Genomic DNA, 13,610 nt, shown 5'->3' with positions numbered 1-13,610 from the left:
AACTGCTCAATGAATCACCACCAAGAAGAGATGTCCCAACAAACCTCATTTTTACATTATATCAAAACCCATGTATATTTTGAATGTTATGCAGAGAATCACTCATGTTTACTTAAAACACTAAAGTAAGTCTGAAACCTATGATAAATGGAAGCAGTTTAATGACAAACTATGACTAATCCTCAGGTGATCTTTTCAGAAAGATCACAGAAAAAAAAGGGTACTTAAATATATACATATATATATAATTGTTATATTTTTGAAATTATTTAACACTTCTCTAGTCTTACAGGCCCAGTAGGGTGTGCTGAGTCCTGCCTGCAGGGACTTACTCCAAGGCCTTGGTCTTATAACAAAAGCGGGAGACAGAGGAGCACAGAAGAAAGACAGAGGGAGAAGAATAAAAAACTACTTGTTGGAAGTTTTTCATTTAGAAGTCTAATATCCAATTCCAAGAAGTTTTATTAAAAGTTTTTCTTTTAAATAATATATAGTGACCCCCAGATTCCTCTCTTTATCTGAGAAACTTTATAAATATACAATAGACTCTCCGTAGTTCAGCTAGATCCCTGCAGAGACTCCTAACTGAGCTTTCTTCAGAACTGTCCCATCAAATGTAAATTTTACAGAATGCTGAAAAAAAAAAATTCTCACTTTCCAGTAGCACCTGTCTGGCTGTTAGCACTATTTTACAGCCAAAAATATAATTACATGTTGTCTTGTATCAACATAAATACCTTCCTAATGCAGGTCATCTGTTGCCCTATGTCACTGTTTGCTTTCACAGTTTATCACAGCAGGTTTCAACCACCCAAAAACTGCTTTCTGTCATCTGAGCTGGAGCTAGGCCATGCTTCCTCATCTCTAGCTGTGGCGCAGAATTCACCACCAAGAGTTGAGGAAGAAAAGAGTAGTTCTTTGGCTGTGCTTAGGGAACATTTTTCAGTTCCTAATCTTCACATTAATTTAACTGATCCACCTTTCTATATTGCTAAGCATTGCATATGGCCTGCCTTTACTGGTGAAAAGAGTGCAAGATGCAGTGTTTTACTCATTACATTTTTTGTCATTATTTATGTCTTTATAACTAAGTGCTTTCACATCTATTGTGATTCAATTAATAAAAATGGTAAATGCCTGCAATCAAGTGTCAAAGTATTTCTACCCAGATATCATTCTACAATTATTGTAGTCTGAAGTTTAATATACATTTAAACAGGCAAAAAACAGCACTTCATCAGCTGAAAAATTCTGCCATCAACTCCCAAAAGTCAGAATACTTGAAGTCTCAAGTCTGTTCTTTATTGACAGATGAATAGCATATTATGCCCATATAAAGGAATTCAGGGACAAGAAAGTAACAGTGTTTTCTGACAGTCCTAAGATGTCTGATTAATCATTTGGAGATGGCATCTTCTTTTTAGATACTTTAAGTTCAGAAGTTTCATTTTTCTCAAGCATTACAAAATTTCTGTTTTAATCAGAAAACCTAGTCAAACAACGAAAGGCAGATGACATAGAAGAATGGAATCTGCCAGAAATTTGAACAAATGGAAGACAGTTCAGAAAAAATAAAAATAAAATACTCATATTATATTCAGATATTTGAAATCATATGAAATGCTGCCAGGAATGTGTTATGAAGCACTCAGTAAATTGACATACTTAGAGATTCAAAGGCTTTTTATATCAAACTATTTTTTTAATGGGATTAGATATATATAATATCTAGGACACATAACACATTTCTATTTATTGAAAAATACATTAGTTCAAACTTATCCCTGACTAAAGAATTATTCTGTGATCAATGACATCACTTAAAAATTTCTTTTTGAAATTACCTTGTGAGGGAATGATTAGAACATTTCTGTCAGAACTGAAATATACAAGGGAAAATTAGTTCTGAATAATTACAACCTGACACTTTGTAATCCATGACCTTCAGTCTAGTCTTTCCCCAAGATACCGTATTGGTGGAACCCACTCATTTAAAGAAAGTCACTTGAGCAAAAGAAATAAGCTTATCTTCATATGTGAAGATAAACTATTACTTTAATGAAAACCAAAATTTAACTAACTATAGATGTATGCGTGACCAGGATGTCCAGGAAACACAACTTCTGAACCATGGAGCTTATATAAATTACTGCACTATCATTGCTAGTCTTATCTGAAATATCTGTAAGATCTTAAAAAGATTCAACGAACTTCATTTGCAGTCTTTAGAACTTGAACATGTCAATATATATCCCTGTAAAAAGACAATGTGACAATTCCTGCTGGCACAACTAGACCAACAGAAAATGACTAGTTGTGTGCTTCCAGGAGGAAGCTCTGTTGTGTGCACATATGTATTTACTACAAATAATGAGTAAGCCTTGAATGCTTCTTGCTAATGTAAATCATAAATTCAAAAGTAGAAAGTGTTACTAAAAGTAAAGATGTATCTTTGGAACATTATTACCAGAGAAATGTGGTTACTAGGAAAGAGATATACTTAAAAGAGATCAAATCTTTTTTATGTCTTTGTATGAGACAAAACTCCTCTTTCCATATTTCATAGCTGCTTAATAAAAGCATCAAAATAGTCATAATAAGAAAATACTGAAAGCCTAAACTTTTTGCCTTGGTAGATATTTTTTCATTTTTCAAACCTTATTCCTTACACATTCTACAGATTCTCATTAGTCATTCTCAGCAGTCATCAATGAAAAACCATTTCATTTCAGTTTTAATAAAATATTTTAGCAAGTAAATGCTAATAATGGTAGTATATTTTACTACAGGCTAAGTAAAGAATAATCAGGATTCTCCAGGTTCAGAATTTTCACTGCTACAAAAAAATCTGGAGTACAATTCAATTCCCAAATTCTTCTGTTTGACATCTGGTTTAGGGAGGTGGGCAGATGGAGCTGGTGTTTTGTGTTGTTTTACACAAGGTAAGTTACCTATCCCTATGTGTGTGTGTAAACACGCAGGAAAAACACAAAGCAAACTTTTGCTACAAACACCGAGTGGTCTCCTGCCAGAGCCAGATTTCTATATTCCACACTCAATGGGTAATTGCAGAGGCCACTGTTGAGCAAATATTTCCTCACATCTTAAGCTTCACTTATGTGTAACTTTATTCAACAGTATAAGTCCTCATACGATATAAACTCCCACCGCTCCGATCTCCCTCAGTAAAATTACACTCATAAATAAAAAGACACGGGATTTTTTTGCAAGATCAAGATCTTAAACCCTGTTCTTCTGCAAAACATTAAGAAGTGCAAAGTTTGGCACAGATGTAGCCATAATGCTAAACAAATGTTTTACCACAAAGTGGTAATTTCCCAACAAATGGAATATATTAAGAGACTTGAGTAGAAAAAATACAAGAGTACACAGTGTGCAATTCGTATCACTTCACAACTGGGATTTGAAAAAAACAGCAACAAAACTTGGGATAAAAGAAATCTCATAAAACATAGAAATACAGTAAATTTTCTTTTGTCCTCTGTATCTCACAAAGTTTTCTTGCTTCTGCTGTTACTTAAGTACATATAGATATGTGCAATATATTTTCTACAGACATTATAATTCAGAATGATATTTTAGGACAGGAAAGTGGTGTATGTTTACGTTTATGTAAATAAAACTAATTCAAAGCTACCAGGAAAACCATAAGCAAAGAAGCCACTCATTTTCATACCAAAATTGTGGTCACTCCACCTAGTCAGTGGACACCCAGAGGCACTGACAGGTACATGAGGGCACTGTTCCATACCTGAGAAGAAGTGTGCCTTGAAGCCTTTTTTTGAGACAGTGTTGTCAGAGCGAAACTCGATGCGCATGTTGTTGTACTGGGAGGTGATAACTTCAGGCACTTCCGAACCGCAGAATTTACCGTGCAGCTTGGAATCAGAAGAAAGGCCACTGCGAACCTCCACGTAATCATACTTGCAAACCTGAGAAAAGAATGAAAGAAAAAATATTTGGCTAATCAAAATAAAAGCACGAAGCTGTTTACAAATGCCAGAATTCTGATGGGTATTTATATTACTGCTGAATAATAGATAACCAATATCCATCTTCACTTGCTCCTGATTTTGAAAGCATTTTAAATTGTTACATTTGCTAATTATAGGTAAGAACATTTTAAGGGCACTAACACATAGCTATACTATGAATTGTGTTCCAAATTACATTTTTATAGATGTTGACTTATGTTTAATATCTAAATTTCAAGATACTTAAAGCATTTCCACTTCATTTAAAAAGCAAATATTCCAGTGACAGCAAACTAAAATCTAGAAATGTTGATGCTAAAAATTACACCTATCTGTGTGCTATAAACCACATACCCCAAACCTACAAACCTTATACTACTTGCATCTTGAAGATGTTTTTAAATATTTTCACCTAGAAACTTACAAGCTAAGTTTTCATCATTACATATTTAAGATATATTCATTTATTTCCAAATATATAACTTTCCACTATTAAAGCCATGCAACTTTCACCAACAGTAGCATAGCTATAATTTGGAACATGATGCATGCCATTTTTATTAAAAGGTTAGAAATAAAGTAATATAATGTAATAAAAAAAAGCCTTATGCAAGGTCTAGTTCTAATGATAATACTTTCAATACATAATCCCTTGGTCAACTTAAAGCCACCCAGCCAAAAACTTCTAAGCTTCTTAGGCTCAACTATCAATCATTTAATCAAAAATGTACCAGTTGTCTGCAATTAATAGCTTAAGAGAGACTATTGTCCAGGAGGATTCATACAGAGGTTATATTGGTCCATTAAATCCAAATTGTATTTGAAAAATTGCAATTTCTAGTCAAAAAAAGTGTCAGGGGAGCTGGAAGAGAACAATAGAAAAGGATGTTTTGGCCTTTGTTGTTCTCTCTCTCTATGAAAAATTGTCATAATTTCCAATTGGTTTTAATATAATACACTGAAGATGTAGATTAAACTTTTATTGTTACTGGAAGAATTTTCACATGTGGCAGAGTTGAAAAGTGATTAATTCAGTCAAAACTCCTTTTGTGAAGTTAAAGAACACAAAGATTCTTGAGTTACTGCTACATGTTAATCTATACTAATTGGAAGACATATTTCTGATAGTGCATGTGATTTTCAAATATAGCTCACTACGTTGATAAATCCCACCAATTCCAGCAATGTAATAGTGGTGAGTTTTTATGGTTACCTAGCTTTAGATCAGAAATCAAATGTAATTTCAAATAGATCTAACTTCCTCTATACTACACTGCCCTGAAAAAAAATTACAAGTTAAACTGCACAACGTCAATGTAAAATATTAAAATTATAATAGTGTAAAAGACATACTAAATTTGGTCATAAATGGAGGACCTACAACAAATAAAATAAATCTACAAATAAATCCTCCAATAACAAATAAAAAAAAATAGAGTACTTGATAAATTTTATCTCTGCACGCAGAGATTTCATGTCTGCACTCAGGCAATATCTTAGAATTTTCCAGATATTATGTTTCTTCTCATTTTCACAGGCATCTGTCCTTAATGCTACTATTTAACAGTATGAAGCCAAGATTTAGTAGCACATGAGATGATCAAATGCTAGTTCTGATTGCTGAAACACATTCAGAATTTTTCTGTCTGTTTATATTGAATGTCTTGTATGAACTTAGAGAAGTGATTTCACTTCATTACATGCCAGGTGTTTTCCTTGCAAATCTTGTCCATGTATCAAGAAAGTGCACAAAAAAGGTTTTTATGACTTGTTCAAATGTTAATTAAATTTCAATTCTTTGGGACTTTTAAGCTTTTTTACATCTCTTGCACTTCTAGTCACAATGATTACAGGACATAAGTGCAAAGTATACATCACTGAAAATCGGAATTTCATGGACTTGAGAACCCACTTCAAAAACTTATGGAGGAAAAAAAAAATTTGACATTCTTGCCTCTGAAAATAATACTGAGGTATTTTAGAGAAGTCATGGCTGGTTTGGTTCTTAGTTATAAATCAAACTCCGGCTTTTGTACCTTCAAATACCTCTGCCTAAAAAGTAGGCCATCTTTATACTAAATACATCGCTACAAATTTATTTAGAAATAAATAGAAATGTCAGAAATAACATCCTGGGATTTGTGTTCTTAATGCCTGTAAAAAATGTGCATTTAAACTCAGTGGTTACAGCATGTTATGGCTGGAGTGTGGTGAGGGAATTCAATGATATGACAGAGAATTGCCTACGAAGCAGAACAAAAAGTGAAAAGGATGTTGAAACCCACATTTTACTGCTTCTCATCCCAAAAGCACTGCAGCCCCCACCACTTTGTTTAAAGCTGTAAGGAGTATTCTTCAGCACATGGAGGGCTCTGCCCTGTCCCTCCTCCTACCTGGGCAGAAGATCCCCCATGCCTCTGGGGGTTGCCCAGCTCATAAAAAAACTGCTGCTGTTCTATCGTGACTTATTTCTGGTACTGCTCACTTCAAACTATTCCCCCAGTGAGATACTTGTGATTTAAATGCTCCCTCACTCCATCACTAACCACAGCTTATGTGTATTCTTTGTAGACAGTCTGTAAAGATGATTTGGTTTCTCCAGATTTTCTTCTCTTGAATTCTTTCCAATATGCTTCAGCCCCATTTGCTCTGTTTTATTTTGTTGATAAAAAAGTCAGCTGAGACTCAGCAGAGAACATCTTTTTAAAATTTCTTGTAATACATATACATTTAGATGATATGTAAAAGAGAGCTATTCTTTCCATGTTTGTTTTGAAAGAATCCAGAAACTGTCCCAAAACGAAAACAAGAATACCCATGCTTATTGTCAGCATATGAAAGGTCAGCAAGGGTTCTATAAGACAATATCTATTTCTGAATGCTTGTGAAACCACTTAGAGTGTAAGAAATTATGCAGCTCTTCGTTACTTACTTCATTCCCTTCTAACTCAAAAAACTCAAACTTCATTGAAATTCGGTATTGTGTTGGGGCAACCACCTGCCACACACAGTTTTTGTTTGGAGGATACTCTTTTGGCCACCCTGGTGTGGTTATAGTCCCATTTAGCTTTGTCAGGAGTCCTCCACAAGCAGCTGTAAAATTAAAAGAGAACATCATTTCTTGACTGACAGTGTGTTTTACTATAAACAGAAACATGCTAAGAAGAGTCAGTTCTCTCATTAGTTATATGCTGCAATGCCCAGACAGACTAATCAGAATCTTGCTTTATCATGCTTGGTGCAAACAAAGAGAAAGAGACAGCCCCTATCTTGAACAGCTTGCAGGTTTGTGGGCAGAGATAAGTTTCAGGACTACACAAGGCGTTATCATATTCATTCTTTTCCCCTCCCTCCAGAGACTCTGGTTATTCTCTCACAGCCTTTCCCATGCAAGTCCTCTGACCTCACTGCCCTCCCCAAGACCTTGACCACCCCTCTTCTGACAGAGGGATACTTAGGATGTGCTTCTCTCCTTCATTACTGATGCAGAATCAGCCCTACCTGTCTCAGCTCATATGGCTGTATATACCTCCCATAACCCACTAGCTAGGGTCACTTCTTTGGAAGAGCAGTCACATACACTTCAGTCACAATTACTTTTGCTGAATCATGGATGTTCAATTAAAAGAGAAAATGCCTCTTATTTCCAAGTATATGCCAAATAATCACCTCCATAAAACGGAAAAATACTGTACAACGTTCTTGAATGCAGTTCAACTAGCAAAGGATAAACTCATTAATCTTTTCCATCTGGGTTTTTTTTTTTTTTAAGGAAAGTAAGGGGATTTAGAGAAGCTCTCAATCACACTCTGCTACATTGATAACCATTACAGCACTGTGACAGCACTGGAAATCATCCACAAATCTCTTTCTAAAGAGCTGAAGGAAGGAGCTCTTCTCAACTGCTCTCTGCTAACACTGAATGCTTTAAAAACTGGCTGTAGCAGTCTAGCTGATGATCTCACATACTGCATCTACTCCATCTAACACAGCTGGGAGAATTCACCAGTTACTATGTCAAGGCTCATTTTGTCAACTCAGACACACACAAGTGTTTCTCCCGGTCCCTAGTTTTCCATGCAGCACATTTCTTGGTAAACATGTAAAAGTAATCTGATGGGAATGGGTGAACTAAGACCTTGGGTCACACCTCAGTGTATCAAAAAAGACCAGACATAGGTTTAAAGACTGCATCCAGATGACACAAGCTGTCCCCTCAAATGATCCAATCTGGGTCAGAGAAACTACTGCCAGATTTCAATTTCTGCTTCTGAACATTGTTCTACTGATCCTTGAGGCAAGGGTGGAAAATGTGGAAATAATGAAAAAAGAAAATCTTAACCCTTTCTAATATGCTGCCATTGGGGGAGACTTGGATTAGAAGATCATAAAGCAAATTTCTGTGCATGTCAACACTGCTGTGAAGTATAAGGCAAAGTTTCTGACTAGAGGCTTCTACTCACATGTGAATTAATCGAGCTAGCTCACACAAACAGGCCAAACTATAACGAGGAAGTTATGCGCACAGTGACTACACAGTAATTTGATTCAGCAGTTCCAAGTACTATCTACACGCAGTGAGTGCCACCTCAGCTGGAACAAACACATACACACTTTCAGGGATAGCTCATGGTTTTTGCTCTAAACTGCACTGCAGTGCTTAGAGTGACTTCTTTTGACACAGTTGTTTTACTGTTTGGGCTCCAGGAATGAATCTCTCTTCTATTTTTCAGAGGCAGAGGGAAGAGCCTTCTCAAAGACTTCTCTAGTATTCTGACTGGAATAAGCAAGCAGACTAAACTCAATTCCTTATGTAAATTTGGGCTGATGATCAAAAGCCCAGAGATCAAACCTTTGTCTTCATGGCCCTCCCCTTGACTGAACTCATTTTCTTATTGTCTATCTAATGTGCAGACATCCAAATAACTTGCTTTTCCAATGTTCTCTTCACTGAAGGTCGGTGAGGGAGGAAAAACAACCAAAAACACCCCCAGCCAGCTTGATGAGAGTCACAATCTAACATGCCTTTAATCTAGGACTTCCACCAGGTCACACAAACATACAACAAACAAAAAAACCAAAACCAACACTGCAGATCCAAAAGCAAAATAACAAGAAAGAATTGCAAAGAAACTAGGCAAAATTACCCCAAACTGTGAAAAATAATAAATTAAAGAGAGGAAATTAGAAAAAAGAGAGACCAGTGAATTGCATCAGAAGAAAACCAGGACTCCAAGCACCCCAATTTTCAAAATCTATTCACTAGTCAAACAGATGAGCTAAGAATAAATTTGTGCTATCCTTTGATTTATTGGTGTCTATGAGTAAAAATCAAACAACACTTGGTGCATAATGATCAAGAGCTTATGGTTCTGTCCTTTGATATGAAATATGAATAGAACGCAAAATCTTATCTCAGTTCAGTCCTATGTTTACACGGACTTCCGCTTATCTCTTTTTTTTTCTCCAAATGATTATTTGAACACACTTTGCTCACCCTGAAAATTAAGAAAAGTCCACAGTGTGGCTAGGAGTGGGGAGGATTCCTCTGAGCTAAAATAGAGGACCTTGCTCTTCTAGACCTGCCAGCTTTCCAGGCACATCCCAGGCAGAGGTGCCCAGAGGGGTCGTTAAACACTGAATCTGAGAAAGTGGCACATACTCTGCTGGTAATTGTCTCCTTGAGAGACTTTGCTTTAGTGAGTATGAATAGTGTAATAAGTGGTATTGAGCCCTGCTTTGCACCATTCCTGATTGACTAACAGCAAAATCTGCAAAAGGAAATTGCTGATGGACACGGGACAAACATGGCTCTGGCATGACTACTAAAAGGACAGCATTGCTTTTCTGTGTTGGGTTCCACAGATCTCATGCTGTTCAGACAGAGCCCAAGAGATGTGTAGCATTTCATTGAGGCCATAGCACTCTGAGAGCTTTAAGAGCCCGTAAGACAGCAGCACACTGTACCTTCACAACTCTTCTTGTCAGGACCAAGTTCGTAGCCAGGATCGCAGGCGCACTGGTAACTGCCCAGGGTATTCACACAGCGCTGCTCACAGCCCCCATTGTCAGGTTTGGCACATTCATCTTCCTCTGCCAAGACAGGCAAGAATGCAAAAATGTGTTAAATAATTACCTTCCTCAGCTGTAACTGCTGGATCAATATTAACCCAGAAAGCTATATGCATGCCATTATAAGATGCACTACTTAAACCACTGTGGTTGCTGACTAGAGGATTTTCAAATGCTAAGGAGACCTGCAACAGAGAAAATAAAAATTTTCCTATGTGGGGTGTGGTTTTTTTGTTGGGTTGTTTTGTTTGTTTTTTTTTTTTTATCAATGTCTACTAACAGCTGCAGAACTAATTTATAAGTACTTCGTGTGCAGCATACAGTAATTCAGGCAGCTATAATCTGAAGATTGTACAAATTATTGAAGGAAAGATTGAAAATCCACAGTAGGGTCACTTGAAGGGCACTTTATCTCCCTCAGAATCAATCTGTACATTATCCTGAATTCATACTCAAAAACAGATTAACAGAATCCTCAAATCCTAGGTTTTTATTCTACTGATATTAAAAGGAACAAGATGAATCAGGGTTGGGGGAGGGAAAGGAATTGTGTGTTCTCTCGGCTAGCTCTGAAATATTCCCATGAGATTCATCACTGAAGTATTCCTAAGATGCTGGAATATTATTTTCTTACACCAGGACAAGTAATTTCTCAGGGAAAAAAATAAGAGCTCCTACTCTCATGCCTATTGCCTTCAAAATTATAATTGCCTACTATGAAAACTATCAGTTGGGATTGGAAAAGCCATGGTTTCTTTACAAAAGAACAAAAAGGTTTTACTGGTGGCATGACCTGTATTTCAGGTGTCACCATGGCCACACCACTGCTGGTGGCTTTAACTGTGCCACCAGCAGCGCTGTGCGCAAATTACAAACTTTCCATGTATCAAACGCTTCAGGCATTTGTGCAGTTGTTTGACACTCTCCTCTCCCCAAAAAACACCATTTCTTGCACCTAAGCTTCACATAAGACTATGAGGTTATTGCTCAATATGATTTCTGATCTCTTTTTTGGTTTTTTTTCCCTCCTTACAGAGAGTAATAAAGCAGACCAACCCAGAAAATAGATCAGAAAAAAAATTACAAGATTTAGACAAAAAAGGGAAAAAATCTTAAACAGGAAAAAAAAGCCATTTGCAATTACATTGTTTAACTTTATATTTGATAACACAATGTAAAAAATATGCCATTTTTCAAAATGAGGTATGTTTCAGAACTAAGTTGATTAACTGAACTTGAAGGCAGTAGAAAGTTGTGCTGAATATGTTTCTTCAGTCTTTGGACACATTTTACTAGGAGATTCAAAAACATTTATTATTTTGTTTTGAATAAATTTTATGCCCAGAAGAATTATTCTATTCATTCTAGTAGTAAAAAAAAGATTGAGAAATATTTTTAATATCCCTTCATAATTTTCTAATCCAATAAGAAGTGATAAGCTGTTCATAACTCTCAAAATATATTTTAACACTTACCTTTAAAAAAGTTAGCTGCAAACCCTGCTTTGTTAACAGTTCCATCAGAAACAAACTTCATCCACAGGGTATTAGAGGTAGATCTAATGTCTTCTGGCTTGTCATAGCCACAAAAGTGACCAATCAAAGGACTGTTCTCATTTGTTCCATCTCGGATTTCCAAGTAGTCATACGCACAGTTGTCATGTCTTTCAATCTGTAAAACATAATTTTCAAAATTACCTACCTGAACTTGACCACAAATATCAGGCAGATAATAATAATAATTTAAATTTTTTCAAAGTTAAGGTTCAGGTCTCTGATTAGGGTTCAAGCAGCAGGAAGATGAATGAACATCATCGAATGGATTTAACTGTACTTGTTTTCTGCACAAAAAAAAATACTGAAATGTTACTAAGGACACAACAGTCTAACTGGGGAAAAAAACCTAAAAAAGACATGCTCACCTCTAAGCTTCCTAGTGCTCTGTTAAACTTCTGCTTTCATCTCAAGTCAAGTCCTCTTTTGTCATGTACACTCAACTAAAGAAGATTAATGGCTCAGAAACTAAACAGGTCAGAAATATTCACTGTTTTAGCAATATTAAAAAGCTCAAATTTCAACAATATGATAAGATTTTTGGAATCTCCTTTTATCCCCCAGACAAAGTAAAATTTTGCATTTGTCACTGTTCACTGATGTTGCAGGATAAAGGTAAAAAATTGCGGTGCATAAGGAATTTGATACATCTGAAAAATTAGACCCAAACACACATATAAAATGATCAGCTCTTAAGTAGTCAACAGAAGAGAGGACAAAAAGAAGCTAATTTTTCAGTGGCCAATGTGTCCAGTTTCTCTTGCACAATTCCTGACTTCAAGTGTCCTCTTTTGATTTTCTGGGTCAATGAGTGAATCTGTGCTGTACTGATGGAGAAACTTACTGAAACCAGAGCAACTGAAAATTTCCCTTTCCATTTAAACTTTCTGCTGGATGACATTGAAACACAGACTAATATGTGAGTGGGCATGTGTGCATGTCTGCTTGAGTAGTGAGCCTTGTGCTCCTTACATCATAGTATTTGCAGAGTCCATCAGAATGGGAATTGCACCAGAGAGGAAAGCAGTAGCAGCCCAAATATGACCTTGTCCATAAGATAGATCATTTACAATGCTTGTCTTTATTGAGAGCGTGTCTTTCTCAAGAAAATTAAAAACCCTCTTGAGCAGGGTCATTTTACTGCTGGAATATTTCACATCGCTCAGTCTTATTTAATAAAAGAATTAACAAGATCCAAGCATTCAAAAATAATTCCTATAAAAAAACTCTTATTAAACTAACTAGCTGAATTGGGAGAGGCAAGATTAGGGATGGAGAGGATGGGGAGGGTAACAGGATCACAGTCAAGTAGAAGGGTTGGAGAAAGCCTCAAATCCAATTCAGTACATCCATATTCTGTTAAATCAATAAAGAAGTCTAAACTAAGCCCAGAAAAGTCTACATTTGCTCTCCAGAGAGTTTTTCTTGCACCTAAGCTTCACAGTAAGCAGAAGTAGCCACTGGTTCTCTGCTCTGTTTGTGCACCATGACCAACATGAAGCTCAGTAATCATCACAGACTAAGGAACTTCCATTTTGCACATTAATATTTCTTATGTAAAAGGAAAATTTGGGAGGAAGGAACTGTTTGATTTTGTGCCATATTAGTGGCATCAAAATATGGCACTTCCACGCAACATTTCTTTGTCTTCTTTCCAACTTTCCCATTCTCCAGGCATTTACATGCATAATTTTCTCCCACCCACTCCTCTGTCACAAACCATATTGCCATTTACTGTAATTTCCTAGATTTTTGATCAGGAATTGTTCTGGGACAGAGTTTGGGAATGAGTGAGGAAAGCCAGGAAGATTTGGGATGCAACCACCTATTGTTGATTTTAGTGGCAATTGTATGCAACTAACGTAGTACAGGAGCACTGGTAAGTTTTTGACAATACCAATTCCAAATTTTCATTAACCTAAATAATAAATTCATGACATCATATTCCAATTTGAAATAAAGTCTGCCTTGTTATCTCTGTAAAAATCGA

General features: G+C 36.1%; 1 protein-coding gene across 2 annotated transcripts in view; it reads right to left on the bottom strand.

Moving 5' to 3' along the window:
• The window catches only part of TLL1 (tolloid like 1), a 126,157-nt gene that overhangs the window by 18,376 nt on the left and 94,171 nt on the right, over positions 1-13,610 (bottom strand). For both annotated transcript variants that reach the window (XM_059471086.1, XM_059471084.1), the window contains 4 exons: positions 11,543-11,738; positions 9,963-10,088; positions 6,928-7,088; positions 3,773-3,953 (listed from right to left, as the gene is read on the bottom strand). In XM_059471086.1, coding sequence (XP_059327069.1) covers positions 3,773-3,953; positions 6,928-7,088; positions 9,963-10,088; positions 11,543-11,738 — 664 coding nt within the window. The remainder of the gene's footprint in view (positions 1-3,772; positions 3,954-6,927; positions 7,089-9,962; positions 10,089-11,542; positions 11,739-13,610) is intronic.

The sequence above is a fragment of the Ammospiza nelsoni genome, chromosome 4 (genome assembly GCF_027579445.1).
Source record: "Ammospiza nelsoni isolate bAmmNel1 chromosome 4, bAmmNel1.pri, whole genome shotgun sequence".
In the NCBI taxonomy this organism is placed as follows: Eukaryota; Metazoa; Chordata; class Aves; order Passeriformes; family Passerellidae; genus Ammospiza; species Ammospiza nelsoni.
The sequence above is the reverse complement of the archived record's forward strand: the minus strand, read 5'-3'. Positions and strand labels throughout refer to the sequence as shown.